Source organism: Cyrtonyx montezumae, unplaced genomic scaffold (genome assembly GCF_038088225.1).
Source record: "Cyrtonyx montezumae isolate F1298 unplaced genomic scaffold, pur_monq_1.0 scaffold_9, whole genome shotgun sequence".
NCBI classification, from domain to species: domain Eukaryota; kingdom Metazoa; phylum Chordata; class Aves; order Galliformes; family Odontophoridae; genus Cyrtonyx; species Cyrtonyx montezumae.
Window position 1 is genome coordinate 2806201 of NW_027072100.1, and position 16058 is coordinate 2822258.

Below are 16058 nucleotides of genomic sequence, written 5' to 3' on the forward strand. Positions count from 1 at the left end.
GCGTGCCGTGGAGGGCCGGGCGGCGCCATGGCGGGCGGTGCGCTGCTCCGCGCCATCAACGCGCTCCTCCTGCAGCGCCGCTACCGCGCCGCGCTCGCCGTCCTTAAGGGCTTCCGCAACGGGGCCGTGTGAGTGCGGGCGGCGACGGGCGCGGCGAGGACCGGGCCCGCACGTGGGGGCCGGGAGGGAAAGGCCCCGCGGCGCCGCCTCGCTGCGCGGGGTCGGGGCGGGCTGTTCTGCCGGGGCTGTGCGCCTTCCTGGTGCGGTGCTGGGCCTTCCCGAGGGCACGGCCGGATCGCTTCTGTAGGGTGTTGGCAGGGCGGACCCGTGCTCGTTTGATAGCGTGGTTTAAAAACTGTGAGGCGTTTCTTGACTTTTGCAGGTACGGAGCGAAAATTCGCGCTCCGCATGCCCTGGTGATGACTTTCCTGTTCAGGACTGGAAGGTACCGCCCTGCTTGTCCGTTTCTGTGCTGCTCCCTGGGACGCTTCCATCCAAGTGTTAGTTGTTCCTTGCTCCCATAGGGCCCAGGTTTTAAACGCTGAAAAATGTGAGATGCGTTCAGAGCCCACTGTTGCAATAAGCAGGGTAACCTGTACGTACCTGGGGACCAATCCCTCACGCGGTGGTTGTTGAGGAGCTGTAGACTGATGAGAAATTAGCAGACACAAACAGCAGCTGCCTGCTGCCCTCTGTGCTTACGTACAGGAGGTTAAGGTGCACCAGTGCCCATTGCAGCTCTTCCCAGTTAGAACTCCAGTGAGTGAGCTGGAGTTATAGCAATTCCTCCTCGTCACAAAGCAGGAGATGTTTTTGGAGTACCAGAGCTGTTGGTCTGGGTGGGTCAGACAGAGGGCTGTAAGGTCTGGGCTGGTTGCCAGCGATACTGAGTTTTTGCTCTCCTAATTTTCTGTTTCTTTTGTTCAGTTTAAGAGAGAAATTGAAATCGATTGCTCAGGCCACGTACACTCATTCCCGGAACTTGGCATATTTTGTGTTCACCTACAAGGGGCTGATGGCGTTGCAGTCCCGACTACAGGGGAAAAAAATTCCATTTCATTCTTTCTTTGCAGCCTGCATTGGGGGTTGGCTAGTGTTCGGTGAGAACAATCCCATCAACAGCCAGGTAAATGTGTCTGCTAAATGTTTGCTTGACAAAAAGACAGACAGATGGGTGGTTGTGTGCCGGGAAGTGGTTGGTATAGCCTGCCCCATTTCTCACTGTGCAGTGTGACTTTTACAGTATAGCTCTTTGTACAAAGTTCTCTTTTTGACTGTTGATGTGAGAGCTGGTTGTGTGCCCCCATGGTGCTGTGCATGGTTTGAGAGCTAAACATCCTGGTGAACCTCCAGAGTTGTATCTAGGAAGAAATGTTGGCAACCCAAAGCCGAGGGGTCACCCCACCCATCCTCTGCACTGTGCTAACTGCTCGGTGTGCCTGCTTGCAGAGCTCAGCCCACAAGCTTGAGCTTTGTTGTGTGTGGAGAATGGTTGGTTGCAGAGCTATGCTTGACTAAATTGGGTAAACTGACAAAAACTGCTCAGGGAAAGCTTGGTTTGAAGCTGCTTGTTACCAACTTCAATTTAGGTTAATAAAACATGTAGACACAGGTGAATCAAAAGTGTTCTAGTTGCACAACCTGTTGCAAGACCATACCTTCAGTCCAGTTCTAGGAGTTGCCCAGAGTTTATGCCTTGGCAGGTAAACAAGGTTGCTCTGTGGCTATCAGCAGCAGCATCTGAGGAGAAAATTGTGCAACTGATCTGCAACTGCAAAGATTTATTGCATCAAGTGTAATTTCTTGCTTACTAAACTAGAGCACTTCCATGGCTGTAGGACTTTGAGAACATAGGGAGGGCACAAATATCTCCAGTTGGAGATGGCTTGATATGTGAACCCACAGTGTGTTTGCTGTTACACTGGATGAACTGTCTCTCTCTCTTGCACAGCTTATCACAGCTAAATCACTTACTCTGATCAGATTTACCAGCCAGGCTCTTTTCCTGATGTTCTCTGGGCTTTCTCTTCATGCAGATCGTGATGTACCTGCTGTCTCGAATCCTGTTTGGGCTGTCTCGGCTGGCGGTGGAGAAGGGCTACGTCCCCCAGCCCAAGCAGGATCCCTTTCCACTTGTTGCTGCCCTCGTGTGGGGAACGGTTCTCTGGCTCTTTGAATACCACCGGCAGACACTGCAGCCATCTCTGCAGGCCTCCATGACCTACCTGTATGACGACAGCAATGTGTGGCATGACATTTCTGACTTCCTCATTTATAACAAAAAGCCTGAGAGCAAATAGTCAGCTCTTCGTGGAACACCTATGGAACAGATGGTACCTTCCAGCAGCTAAGGGGAAAAAAAGGTGGTTCTCTTGCTCTTGACTGATGAATGTTTTTAAATTAACACCTATCAAGGAGAGTTGCCTCTGTTGCCCTCGCCAAAATATTCTGATTAGTCCTCTATTGGCTCTGTTTAGAGCTAGTAAATGCCCCATGGAAACTTAATACAGTGCCTCAAGGAGAGTAAAATGCCTTGGGAGCCTTCAGTAAAATCAGTCTTCTTGTAAAGAGACCTTATTTTTTTTCCTCTGAATGTTCTTTGGTTTTGTTTGTTTATTTTACTTCTTAAGGAAAAAAAAGCACTTTGACAGCTTGACAGCAAGTGGGGAATAGATGTAATCATGGAAGCAATGTTCTGGGGATTATCTGAATGCTTGCAAGGTGGAAGGAAGGGTTGCTTCTGTGCTGCTGCTTTCGCTGCAGTGGTGAGATAGGAGTTGGGGACCTGTTCAGTTCTGAAAGCAGGGATGTGATTTCTTGATTTCCATGGCAGACATGAAATCCAGTATAAACCAGTACAGGGATAGTTGCATACTCCCTTAAAGAGATCCTCTGCAGTTTTCTCTCAGGGGGACGAGAGTGTCTGAGAATAAAACTATGAAGTCTCTCTGATGCAAGCCCTATAAATCAGGCTTGGAAGGAATATTTTTGCTGAGTTCTTCTCATGTGCTTGGGATAAATTATCCCTCTGCACAGTGCACTAATTAATACCCTGCAATTATTTAAAACTTTGATGAGGCTTTTAAAAGCTGATTGAACTAAACACCTAAACTGCTTGTGCAACTTAGACTCGTTTGAAAACAGGCTGAGGCACATTGGGTGCCCTCAGATGTTACACTGGGTACTTTATACGTAGCAGTGAGCAACTCTTTCACAAGCACTTCCAGTTTGGTGGAAGATCAGTGCTGGGTTCTCTGAGGTTTGGAATTCCCCCACCGCAGCAGTGGGGTGTGTTAACTGTAAGCAATCTTGGATGCCCCTGTTGTTAGTGCAGTCTTGTTGCTGGGCCATGGAGCATGGAAATACCAATGGATCTCCCTTTTAAAACTGCACTGCTGAGTCCCAGGAACAGCACTCGCTGGGTTTTCAGAGGGCTGACTGGGCAGCTGAGAAGTATCCCATTTCATCAGAAACAAAAGCTGTTTTAAAATTAATACAGTCAAACTTTTCATACTGTTGATTACTGATACTGCTGTATGACACTATACCATTCACATAGTGATATGAATTAAAATAACTCCTGATGTACTAGTTCTGTGTGGTGATGCCATAAGAGTCATTAGGCAACTAGTTTTCCCCTTTTGTCTCGAGGATGACTGCTTTGTTTCCTCCTCTTCTACTTCCTGTTTTAGCTCTCCATATATGATGCACCCACTTTTCTGTCTCGACCCAACTTTGTCATTTCATAATCCCACTGGGGCTCCTCTTCGTCTTCTGCAGTCTCTCCTCTGCACTCCAAGCTCCAGCAGTTTGTCATCTTCAACAGTGTGACCAGAGTAGCATGTTTGTTGTGGTTCCTTCCATCTTGAGGCATTTTTCACTCACATCTGAAGCTCTTTTACTATGCATCATCTCAGTGCTGCTTTTCCCTTTGTGTTTTCATACTCCACGTCTGTATGGGATCTGCTGAATCACGGCCTGAGTCAGCTGTGGGAGCACAGGTGAAGGCAATGCACTGTGTGACCAGAAGGAGTGGAGTCAGCACCTCTCCCAGACCCCATGTAAGGGTTGACCACCGCTGGGGAAGGACCTCTTGTTGGAGATCACACCTTTGTAGTTTCTTACTTTGAGCCTAGGACATGGGTGAGCACTTTCCTTTATTTCAGTTGTCTCTTTACATCATGATAAACTTTCTAACTGCCGTCTGTAAAATAGATACAATACTATTTGGCATTATTCATATACCATACAGTGTCAACAAGGGGGAGAGTGAAATGTTCCCCTCCTCACGGACTGTCTGCTGCTCTGTGGGGCAGGATCAGTTCCCACCCAGAGAGGCCCAGGCTGTTTTTTAAGCCCTTGATGTGAACCTGGCACTGGAGAGCACTAGAGGCACTGAGATGTCTCACAGCACAGAGATGGAGGCTTCTTCATGCTCAGCTTATGCAAACCCATCACCTATTGTCTTTTGCTCAAAAGAAGGTTTTGTTTTGCCCTTGTGATTGGCTGTGGTACCTTCACCTGCTATTATGCTCTGTGTGCAGTATTTGAATTGGAAGACGGATCAGTATTTCATCAGTTTTTCCGGAGCCTGTAGAAATTAGGAATTGCTCTTGCTTTGTTTTTTGTAGTTAAACATTTTCTTTGGTGTAGATGAACTTAAAGGTCAAAGTACAGAAAAAAACAAAGATGGAACTGTAGCTCAGTTCTGGTTTCTTCATAAATATGCTTTAGCTCCACTGGTGGAGGCCTGGAGCAGTGTTCTGGCAGGAGAGCACTGTACACAATCTTTGAGTCGGATAAAAGAAGAATTAATATTCAGCTAATATTGCTATAACCTTTGATTGGATGCAAGAAGACCATTCCAGAATTCAAGACTGTGAGTTGAGAATTTCTTCCTGGAACCATGAGGCTAACAAATCCTTGGCTGCGTGTAGTTAGATTGAGGCACGGTGCAGGCTGGCCCTGTGGACTGCTGGCTGTGAAAGGTTTCCAACCTTTCGGCCTTACTGCTGGCATTCCCTTCTGGAGAAAGACTTCAGATTCTCTTAAACGTGGACTGGTTGTGCTTCTGCTGGTGGTTGTGTTATGGCTGCAGTCACTCAGCGCTCGTGCAGTACTGCTCCAGCTCTGAGGGGTCAGGACCTGTTGTCCCCCTTCAGTGCCGCCACAGTATCTCCGTGCTCTCTAGATGGCAGAATGAAGCCAAGAGCAGCGCTCCAGGATCAGGCTGGCAACGGCGGCCGTCAGCCGTCCTTGCTTCAGAGTGCCCTTCTCCTCCAGACGTCACTTTCAAAGTAAATTGCGCCTGAGACTCCAACCATCTGTACTTCTGACCCAGGACCCAGCTGCTGTCCCTGGAAAACAAACTGCAGCTCATCCCAGGAGCAGGGCCTGTGCAGCAGCAGTCATTAGCTGCACTATGGGGCGGTTTGTGTTCCTGCTGCGAGCGGGCAGGACGTTAAGTTGCAAGTCACTTCTTTCCCCAGGGAAGTAATTGGAACGGTTCTCTAACAGCGTTAGTGCGCATTGCTGTTCCTGTGACCAGATAGCTGGGGATGGACCCCTTATGTTGCCGATGTGTTCGAACAATGCCGGCGTGTAGTAAAGAAGTGAACTAGAAGTAATTTGTCTGAGTCAGACTTTTGGATCCATTAGGGACACTCCCTGCCCTCCCCCAGCGCATTGTGTGAGGAGCTGAAGCCCCCGTTTGTGTTCCTTTCTTATTAGTACTGAAACCAAAAGGAACAGAGAGGCAGTTGGGAAGCCACCTGCAAATCGGCCAAGTGCTTATGAATCACAAAGGGAGTGCCATTTTTCCCCCCCAACACCAATGGTTTTGAATTTTAAGATGAACATGCTTTTGTCTACATTGGCCTTCTTTTCTGCTGTTATTTCTTCCTGGGACTGAGATGCCGAGTGCCTCTAAAGAGGGGCAGAGCATCTCGGCGTTCAGCTCATGTCATCAAGAACTGACAGTCCTGGATTAAAGTGGAGCGTTCGTTTTAAAGTGGTGCTCCTCCTGAATTTTTCAGGTCTCTTTTACAGAGGCAATTCTAAAGGTTAATGAATTGAACTTACCAAGTTTTCACTGAGCCTCGAAGAACAGGCTGACTGTCCTGAGCTATTAATCATTTATTTTACCAGTGAACAAAGTAAGCTCAGGGTTATTTGCAGCTCTTATGTTACTGCTGTTCTTTCAGGGTTGCTGAAAAACCATCTCTGGGACAACTTTATTATTTAACAAAGGTGAAAGCCCAATGAGTGTGCAGTATTTGGTTTGGCTAAGGTGCTGGGCAACTCTGAAAGGAAAACTGCAGAACTTCGGAGTCAGTGCTGCAGGACTTCCTCGCCCTGGTAGGAGCTCTACACTGAGCCTGGTGGAAGCAGAAGTGGGGGGACGGTGTCTGCCTCCAAAGCAGACAGGGAGCAGGTGCTCAAGGATGTCCCATGCATCCTGCTGGAGCCTTCATGGCTGGCTGGTGCCAGTGGGGTCCTGGTAACCACTACAGATACCCTCTCTGAGAAGAAACTGGTATGAGGAAGCCTATTTTCACTGCATCAGCGCAAATCTGACCTTTGGATGATATCCCAAGTCGTGTGCTGTTTCCCGTTTGTCAGGTGGTGTTTGGATCACACCAACCTGAGCAGACGGTTCCATTTTCGATGGTGGTTTTGCAACCTGGCAGATAAGGAGAAGAGAAAGCCAGGCACGATGCCGTGTGGCATAGTGTCTGTCTGCTGCTGTTAGTGTTTTAGGGGTGCTAATCTTGAACTTTCAACCTGTTACGTTCCCACCAGATTGCTGGAGGAGGTCACTTCTCTTTACTTAGAATTTTCACCTCTCTCATTTCCTCGTGAGTCTGGTGATGAAGAGGGGGAAAACATGCATTATAATGCAGGGAATGTTGCCTCTGCTTTTGGCCTCACTGTATCTACTTTGGATCCATAATTGCTGCATTACCCGTGACCTGCATCTCAGCTGGTCAAACTGACAGCTGGCAACATGTGCAACGTGGATGCGCTCTGGGTGAATGAACACGAGTGGTTCTTGTATTGCAGCCTGAGAAGTCAGTGAGAGGGCAGGCTGCTCCCCAGTGCCTGGCAGCCTATCATCAACACGTGCAGGTGCTTTCAGAGTGCGTGCAACTGTTCAAAGGAACACGAGCCCGCGTGTGCCTCTCCCATTAGCTGAGGAACAGAAGTACACAAAGGATTTGGGTGCCACTTCAAAGCTGAGCGCTACAGAGGAGGTACGTGGTAGAGGTAAGAGCTGTGGCCCTGGAGATAAAGGCAGCCCTGAGCGAGGAGCTCCTTGAGGCACAGCGAGGTCTGGGAGCCCCTCAGGGTGAGGAGCACTGAGCAGCCCCAGCAAAGAGCCTGCTGCTGTATGACTGCTGCTGCATGAAGCCTCCAGCCCAGAGCTGGCAGAAGCCAGACTAACACCTGTGAGCTGATTTCAGCCTTATCTTCAAATGTTTGTTTTTCCCTTCATGTTGTACCAAGCCATACTTCCTTCCCAGGTGAGGTTCTGAGCTGGTGCCTCGCCCACCCTCTGGCTTTGCAGTGCCAGGGGCTGCACTGTGCACCTGCTGGGAAGTGAGCCTGGGCTGGGCAAAGTCACAGAGTCCGAGCACACCACTGTGTGAAGCTTTAAGCTCAGGAGAAGAGGTTATTCCCCAGACACACTCCTGGATGGCTCTGGGTCTCTGCAGAATACATCCCAACCTCTTCTTCCCCTGTAAGCCAGTGCCCCAGGGCTGAAGGCAGCCCAAGAGCCTGGTGGGATGGAGCAGCTTTCAGCATCTCACTTTGGAGGCAGGCATTGGCTTACAGAGGAGGGATCAGACTGCCTTGGTTTGGTGGGTGAGCCCCTGCTGCCCTCACTGTGGGACCCAGCAGGTTAACACTGAGCTCCAGTGTTGGATAGCACTGTAAGAGAGGAGGAAGTAATGCAGCTGAACTTGCTGTGTCTGGTGTCCAAGACAATGGCTGGTGTCCTAGGGTCAAAACTGCAGCTGTAGGGTTCTGTATAATGATGCAAGGAAAGGAGCAGCTCCTGACTCCTGGGAAGCAGGATGCAGTTGTGACATCTCCCACGTGGATGCGGCCAACGTGGACCAACAGCTCAGCACAGTCTGTATGGTGAACTGCTGGAAGGCAGACCGAGCTGCAGATGACCAGGACTGTAAATGTGCTCCTGGGGCTGCTACATGCTAACAGCACAGGGATGCTGCAGCCTGAATCCCATGCGCAGAACCTACATCTCCATTGAGCTGCACACATGAGGGATGTGTAAGCCTTGAGAGCACTTCCCACGTCTGGACAGCCCCTCTAGCCTCCCCCAGCACCAGGTGCTGGTCCTGCAGCAGTGCAGGAAGCTGGTTTGACCCCAACCAAAAATGGTAGCAATGAGTGAGAAGATCACTAAACACAAGACCTTGTTCCAGCAAGAAAGAAACCAGGACTGGGATCAGGGGTTGGGTCCCTTTGGGAGAATCTAAAGCAGTAGTCTGGGGACCCCAAATGAGTCCCAACTGCAAGCCAGGGGCAGTACTGTGATGAAACCCTTCCCAATGTTGGGGCAGTGCTGATTCGAGTCCAGCCCTGTTCCATGAGCAGATTGGCATCCTCCCAGCTCCCCTGCATGCTCCCATCACCAGAAGGTGACCATGTGTGGCCTCAGAAACCCACAGGTTGCTCATAATCATGACTTCGGCAGCATAACTTTGTCCAGGTCCAGGATGTGCAAAGCCCTCTGCCTGCCCAGCCCAGAAGGAAGCTGCAGTGCAGTGTTGGCAGCTATCAGTGCCCAGCACCCAGCAGCAGCTTATCACAGCCCCGCAGCTGTCCCAAGTGGGATTCATCCACGCGAGGGAAAAGCCCCCGATCCCCCCCAGCATTTGTTGCAGTGACGGTTTTGCCTTTCATTTGTCTTTGCATCTGCCCTTTTCCAGCACCACGAGCACTGAATACCTCGTAGAATTGGCACCGCGGCCGTGTGAGCTGTGCGGGGGGAGGGGAGGGTGAGCCGGGGGGGTGGGGGGGGGAGCCCGCTCCCCCTGCGTAAACTGCCGCATGAATGAGGGAGAGGCGAATAAAACAAACCCCGGGCTGCAGGCCGCGTGCCCCCAGCTGCCCCGGCCTTTGTGAGCGCGTTGGGAGCAGCTGGTGCGGCAGCTGCAGCCCACAGCCCGTGGCGGCCCCGCAACGGCCCCGCACCCGGCGCGGGTGGGCTCCGCGCCTCCGGGCGGGGGAGACACCGACGGGCCCTCATCTGGAGTGTGACTGTTGCTCGTGCTGCTCAGGGACGGGGATATAGCAGTGTCCGGGGTGGGTTATCACGAGGGCCGCGAAGGAGCAAGGCACTGGGGCAGCACAGCTCGGCCGTGCTCAGCACTGCCCCGCGGCAGCCACGGGCGGAACGAGCGGCAAAACATCCCTGAGAGCCCGGAACATCCCTTAGAGAAGGGGTCCGCCCGCGCCCAGCACTAACCCGGCCCTCCCCTGTGCCCACCGACCGCGGCGCTTCCTCCAGACCAGCGGTGCGGGGGGGAAGGCCGTCATTACATCCCTTTGGGCTCAGTATAATTCCGACTCCTCACGCAGAGCAGGTTATCAGCGCCCCGCACGCGGGGATGCGACGGCGGGAGACGCCCACGCCACGTCCCGCAGTGGGGGAGCAATCGGCCGCCCTGCACTGCCGGCACCGCCACGGACACGAAGCGCAGCCACGCTGACCCACCCGGCTGCGCGGCCGACTAAAGGCCGCAAACGTGGGAAGCGTCCAGCGCTGCAGACCCCCGGTTAGAGTAACCCCACGCGGGGCAGCTCCGTGATTCCCTCGGCCCCTTTAAGGCCCGCCGCGCTTCTCACCCACGCGGCGCCACGGCCGCGTCCCCGAGCCGCCTTCTGATTGGCCCCTGCCTCGGCGCGGCCGTTCCGATTGGCCGCCTGTCAGCGCGTCCGCCGCCGCCGCCCCTGACCAATGGGCGACCGGCACCGCCCCACCCTCCGGCGGACTCGACCAATCAGACGGCGCCCCCGGCCCCCCGCCTCGGCGCTCTGCAGAGGGCGCAGCCAATGGGCGGGCGCGGGGAGGCAGGCGCCGCTTTCGCGGCAAAAAGGATTTGGCGCGCAAAGGCGCGCGGGGCCGGAGCGCGGGACAGCCCGGCGGCGGCGCGGCGCGGAGCGGCCCCGCGCCCGACATGGGCCGCGCCCCCGCCCCGGCCGCGGCCCCGCGCCCCGCGCCGCCCGTCACCTGAGCCATGGCTACGGCGGGCGGCGCGGCGGGGCTGGCGGCGCTGCTGGGCGGCGCCTCCCCGCACCTCCTCATCGTGTCGGCCTCCGAGGAGCCCGCGGGCGGCTGCCGCCCCGACGCCGACCTCCTGCTCTTCGCCACGCCGCAGCCCTCCCGCCCCGGCCCCGCGCCGCGCCGCCCCGCGCTGGGCCGCCCGCCGGTAACCCGCGGGACGGGGGTTTGGGGGGGGAACGGCGGGGCCTCGCGGGGTGGTGCGGGCCGCCGGGCGGGGCCGGGTCTCGCGGCGGCCCCGCTGCCATCCGTTAGAGCCCGGCCCCGCGGGGCGCCGCCGCCGCCGCTCCGGAAGCCGTGGCCGCCTTCCGCCTGCCCGCGCCGCTGCGCAGGGCCGGGTTTGCCGCCGCGCTGCGTTCCGGGTCCCCGCGCTGAGGAGGCCCTGTCCCGCAGGTGAAGCGGAAGCTGAACTTGGAGACGGATCACCAGTACATAGCCGAGAGCCTGCCCGCGGCCCGCGGCAGGGCCCGGATCCCCGGCAGAGGTACGGCCGCGGCCCTCCCCTAAGCTGCCAGCTTAGCGCTGGGGGGCACGGCTGTCCCCGCCCGGCCGCGGGTGCTGTGCGGGATCGGTCCCTTCGTTCAGAACGGGCCGTGTCACTTCCCGCTCCACCTCTGCCATTTGCCATCTGCCGTCCCCATGGGAGTGCCGGCCCTGCCTGGCTGCTCGCTGTCAGATCTCAGCTGCAGGGCCTTGCGGCGGCCGTTGCCCCCCAGCCAGCAGCTGCTGGGGCACTGCTTACCTGCACGGTGAGGCTGAATCCTTGCACCTGTCCCTGACAGGGGCAAAGTCTCCTGGGGAGAAGTCCCGTTATGAAACCTCGCTGAACCTCACCACCAAGCGCTTCCTGGAGCTGCTCAGCCAGTCGCCCGATGGCGTGGTGGACCTCAACTGGGCGGCCGAGGTGCTGAAGGTGCAGAAGAGGCGCATCTACGACATCACCAATGTCCTGGAGGGCATCCAGCTCATCACCAAGAAGTCCAAGAACAACATCCAGTGGCTGTACGTCCCCAGGGCGGGGGGGAACGCCAGAGCCACCGGGTGGGGTAGGGAGGGCAAAGCTCAGAGTAGTGTTGGTGGCCCCAAGGCTGGGCAGTGATGGCAGCAGTGGGATGTTGGTGCTGGGGGTGACAGAGCTGTGTACCCCAGGGGCAGCCAGGTGGCCGCGGGGGCTTCCAGCCGACAGCGGCTGCTGGAGAAGGAGCTGCGGGAGCTGCAGGCGGCTGAGCGGCAGCTGGACGACCTCATCCAGACGTGCACGGTGCAGCTGCGGCTGCTCACCGAGGATCCTGCCAACCAGCAATATCCTTCGGTGCGGGGCCGGGGTGGGGCTGGCTGGGCTGGAGAGCTGCGGGGAATGGAGGGCCTCCCCTCCCCCCAGCACCTTGCATCACCGTGTGGGGTTTTGTGTGTGAATGTGTCCCTGTGTCTGCTCCTTGACCCACCACACCGCAGCCTACGTCACCTGCCAGGACCTCCGGAGCATTGTGGACCCTTCTGAGCAAATGGTGATGGTTATAAAAGCACCCCCAGAGACTCAGCTGCAAGTCTCAGACCCGGCAGAGGTGAGTGAGGGGTCTGTTTCCCCCCACGGGTCTGCAGAGCCCTCGGTACAGCTCCTCCTTGGGGCTCTGTGTCCCACTTGTTCTCCCTGCACCCAGGCTTTCCAGGTCTCTGTGAAAAGCACTCAGGGCCCCATCGATGTGTTCCTCTGCCCGGAGGACAGCTCGGGAGTCTGCAGCCCCGTCAAGAGCCCCTTCAAGGCACCTGGCGAGGAGCTGTCCCCCGACTCATCACAGCACAGAGCCTCCCCACTCCTGCATCCTGCCCAGGATGTGAACATGCTGCTGCCTGGTGAGAAAGGTGGGGATAGGGATGGGAATGGGGACGTGATGGGAGCAATGCTTGGGCTCTGTGGTGTGGGGATAGTGTCATCACCGTTGTTCCAGTCCCAGGAGCACGAGGGCATGGGTCTGCGTGCAGCGTGGGGCTGAGCTCTTGGCTGTGTGTTAGGGGCAGCATGGCCCACACTCACATCATGCAGTGCCAAGCAGTTAGACTCAGTGATCCTTATGAGTGAGCCCCTTACAAGTTGGGATATTCATTGATCTGTCCAGCAGTGGGCTCTGCTCTTACCTGAGCTCAGTAGAGGCAGCCCTGGAGCTTTCTGCTTAGGAAAGTACACTGTCCCTCTCCATCCCACCACCCATCAAGTGTTCTGGGTTGTGCTCTGCAGTTCACCTGGATGTTTTTGAGCTCTCCCAGTGCTGCATATGCCATCTGCATGGCCTCAGTGGCACAGAACGCAGCAATGCCGCTGTTGTGGTGTGCACTCTGGGGCTGACAGCCATGCTTTGTCTCCACAGAGGCACTGCTGCCAGGCACGGCGCTGCCCACCAAGTGCCCCACGGAGGACGTGAGCCTGTCGCCGCTGGCCTCCATGGACACACTCCTGGAGCAAGGCAAGGACGATTTCCCAGGCTTCCTGGCAGATGAGTTCATTGCACTGTCGCCACCACAGCCACAGGATTACCACTTCGGCCTGGAGGAGGGTGAGGGCATCAGCGAGCTCTTTGACTGTGACTTTGGGGACTTCACGCACTTGGACTTCTGAGGCTCTGTCCTGATTTCTGAAGCTGCCCCACTGCCAAGGGGACGTGGGCAGGGCTGAGGGCGGCCATGTGGTGCCCTGTGCCCCGGCGTGGCTCCGGTGCCTTTCCTGGGGTCCCTGTGCTGCAGCAGCCCTGGGTCCCCCTCCATCCGTCCCTTCTGCAAAACTTTCTTCCTTCCCCTCTGGCATCTCTGCACCGCAAAGGGTCAGAGCCCAGCTTGGTGCTTGGGGGCTGCGCCTGTCTCGGGAGGAGGATGCTGAGGGGCATGGGGTCCCCAATGGGTGCCCCCCACTGCGGGCAGCCACAGGGTGCCCGTGGCAGAGCTTTAAGCAGTCCTGTGTATAGATTGGATTAATTTATTATTGTTTCCTGGGGACAGCGTTTAGTTTCCCGGGAGGGGTTGGGGGGTATGTGGTGTTGTGGGAGTGCCGGGAGGTTTCCTTGTGCTGGGAGGGGCCGGCTCTGTGGGGTGGCACCACGCCGGCAGAGCGTGGGGTATTTATTTATTATTTATGCCATTGGGGGGGCTCTCCCAGGACAGCGGGAGTGGGTGCAGGGGGAGATGGTGCAGGAGGAGGTTCCCAGCAGGATGTGCTGGCCCCAGAGCTGATGGCTGCGGGAAGGGCAATGGGGAGGGCTGGGGGTGCCCCAGGGTGTGTGAGGACAGGAAATATCTGCACCCCCAGGCCCCAGTGAGGACCAAATGTTGTCTCCAGGCTTTCTCTTTAATTTCCTTTGCAGCCCTTCAGGCTGAGTGCGTTTTGGGTTTGTTTCCTCCTCCCTGGCTCCAAGGGGCTGTGGGGAGGATGGAGGGGCCCCGGGGCCAGGTTGGAGCCGCACTTTCACTTACTGCCTTTAACAAGCTTGTGTTCCGCTGAGCTTCATTGTTTAATAAAGGTTTCTACTGACTGTGGCCTTCACTTTGGGACTGCGAGCAGTGGGGAGCTGAGATAGTGCCCACAGGCAAACAAATAAGGCCTTTGGACTTAACTTTTTTTAACTTGAAATGCTGTGGTGTCAGAACCTGCAGGAAGCACTTTGGTGTTCCTCTCCCAGGGCAGTGACAGCATCCTAGGGAGATGGGAGGGCGTCCCTGTGGGGCTGGGGACATCTGCACGTGTTAAGAACAGTGGGGACAGCCCTGGAGCAGGGCTGCAGGCAGCTGTGCCCCATTTTGGTGGTGGGAAGGGATGAGCCACTTCCTTCCCCTCTTTGTCCGTCACTCCTCTTTCTTTCTGCCTGGCTTCCTTATTTAAATTCTGATAAATATTTCACTCCAGCCTGAGTTGCATAACCCCTCTGTTACTGCTCAGGCTTCAGAGCCATTGGGAGCCCAGTTTGGGGCTGTGCCACATGCAGCCCCGCTGGGGTAGGTGCAGCATCCTCATGGCTCCTGGGGCTGACCCACGAGCTGGGTGAGGGCTGGAGGGGTGCTTTGCCTCTGAGGGTGCACTGGTCCATCCCTTGCCCTGTGGAGGTGGTTCTGGAAAAGCTGGTGGCCATGGAGCATCCTCAGCCAGCTCCCCTCCTGCTTGCAGAGCGGGCAGCCACAGGGTGCTGGCTGAGCCCTGGGAAGGGGGCAGGTTGCACAGATAGGAATTCCTTGTGGAGGTTCAGGGATGGTTGCTGACAAACCAGCCCCAGCTGGGAGTGCCTGGCTGCCAAGCCCAGCCTGGGCGGACACATGACATGCAGAGTGAATATTTATCCCCTCCCAGTGCTGGCTCCCTGCTTTCTTTGAGGCACCGTGAAGGGCTCTCTCCTGCCTTCCTGCTGGCTGCAGCGGGTGGGGCAGCACTGCTTTTCCCTGCAGCAGCTGACCCACAGCAACAGCACTGCTCCTCCATCACACAGCAAGGGCAAACCCACCACCAGCACGGAGCTGAGCACTGGGGTCATGCAGAGCATGAGCCCCGGTGGGGACAGGGCACGTCCCCATGTGCCATACAGCCCATCTCCAGAGCAGTATATCAGCTGCTCTGTGCTACAAAAGGAACTGTCTGTGTCCCAGGGATGAGTCACGGTGCAGCTGAAGGGCTTCCCTGCTTCTAGTTTGGATTGCTGGGGAAGGAGCTGAGAGCTCGTGTAGGAGTTCTCACTTCTGACAAGCATAGGGGACTCGCTGAGCATGGCCCTGCAGCCCCCAGCTCCGCAGGGTGGGTGGGAGGCAGCCTGGCTCTCTGCCCCAGCTCGGGGCAGCCGAGGAGCAGGGCCCAGTGCTGCACGCTCTGCGTCATGCCACGGTGCAGCTCTTCACCTTCTGAAGCCCATTTGAATTTCTGCAGAAGGCAAACCACGTGGGGAGGTGAAGCACGGCATCACTGACGCAGGAGGCACCAACTTGTGCCCTGCTTTGCCTATGCAATGCAGTGTGTGCTCTCAGGGGACCCCACATTCAGGAGAGGCTTTGTGGGGCAGTGCTGAACCCCTGCAGCCCTTCTCAGAGCTGCCACCTCTGAAGATGTCCCGGGCTGTGCCCATGGCCCCCAGAGCTGCTGCGGGGCAACGGGCTGCACTGGGACCACACTGGGATTGCACTGAGCTAACTGGGGCCAATTTAAGGCCTCACTGGGACCATACTGAGGTTACACTGACCCAACAGGGGCTGCATCAGGGCTTCATCGGGATCACACTGGGATTATGCTGAGCCAACTGGGGCTGCATTAGGGCCTCACTGGGATCACACTGGGGTTATACTAACCCAACTGGGGCTGCATTAGAACTTCAATGGGATCACACTAGGATTGTGCTGAGCTAACTGAGGCTGAACTGGGGCCTTACTGGGACGACACTGGGATTGTACAGAGCTAACGGGCTGCTTTGAGGACTCACTGGGACCATACTGGGGTTACCTTGAGCCAACTGGGGCTTCACTGGGATCATACTGAGCCAACTGGGGCTGTGTTAGGGCCTCGCTGGGACCATACGGGAGCTATACTGAGGCAACTGGGGCTGCATTAGGGCTTCATTGGGATCACACCGGGACTGTACTGAGCTAACTGGGGCTGCGTTAGGGCCTTAATGGAACCGTACAGGGATTGTACTGAGCTAACTGGGGCTGCTTTAAGGACTCACTGGGACCATACTGGGATTGTACTGAGCTAACTGGGGCTGCACTTGGGTGACCGGGGGTG

At 56.1% G+C, this 16058-nt stretch overlaps 2 protein-coding genes across 2 annotated transcripts; both read left to right on the top strand.

The window, feature by feature from the left end:
* Positions 1 to 22: 22 nt before the first annotated feature.
* Positions 23 to 3588, top strand: PXMP4 (peroxisomal membrane protein 4). The gene is made up of 4 exons (XM_065754012.1): positions 23 to 128; positions 383 to 445; positions 928 to 1126; positions 2037 to 3588. Exons 1-4 carry the CDS (start codon positions 28 to 30, stop codon positions 2298 to 2300), a joined length of 627 nt encoding a protein of 208 aa, XP_065610084.1. The 5' UTR covers positions 23 to 27; the 3' UTR covers positions 2301 to 3588.
* A 6541-nt stretch (positions 3589 to 10129) lies between these two features.
* Positions 10130 to 13833, top strand: E2F1 (E2F transcription factor 1). Its single transcript, XM_065754098.1, has 7 exons — positions 10130 to 10460; positions 10706 to 10796; positions 11095 to 11314; positions 11462 to 11614; positions 11763 to 11877; positions 11974 to 12175; positions 12679 to 13833. The coding sequence occupies exons 1-7, from the start codon at positions 10269 to 10271 to the stop codon at positions 12924 to 12926; spliced, it is 1221 nt and encodes a 406-aa protein (XP_065610170.1). The 5' UTR covers positions 10130 to 10268; the 3' UTR covers positions 12927 to 13833.
* The last annotated feature ends 2225 nt before the right edge of the window (positions 13834 to 16058 follow it).

What these genes read in the sequence shown, in the direction of transcription:
- E2F1 (XM_065754098.1), top strand. Translation starts at nt 10,269, where the DNA reads ATGGCTACGGCGGGCGGCGCGGCGGGGCTGGCGGCGCTGCTGGGCGGC. An exon ending in CCGCGCTGGGCCGCCCGCCG is followed by an intron (nt 10,461 to 10,705) that starts GTAACCCGCGGG and finishes CCTGTCCCGCAG; the next exon opens with GTGAAGCGGAAGCTGAACTT. An exon ending in AAGTCTCAGACCCGGCAGAG is followed by an intron (nt 11,878 to 11,973) that starts GTGAGTGAGGGG and finishes CCCTGCACCCAG; the next exon opens with GCTTTCCAGGTCTCTGTGAA.
- PXMP4 (XM_065754012.1), top strand. Translation starts at nt 28, where the DNA reads ATGGCGGGCGGTGCGCTGCTCCGCGCCATCAACGCGCTCCTCCTGCAG. An exon ending in GGCTTCCGCAACGGGGCCGT is followed by an intron (nt 129 to 382) that starts GTGAGTGCGGGC and finishes TGACTTTTGCAG; the next exon opens with GTACGGAGCGAAAATTCGCG. An exon ending in ACAATCCCATCAACAGCCAG is followed by an intron (nt 1,127 to 2,036) that starts GTAAATGTGTCT and finishes CTCTTCATGCAG; the next exon opens with ATCGTGATGTACCTGCTGTC.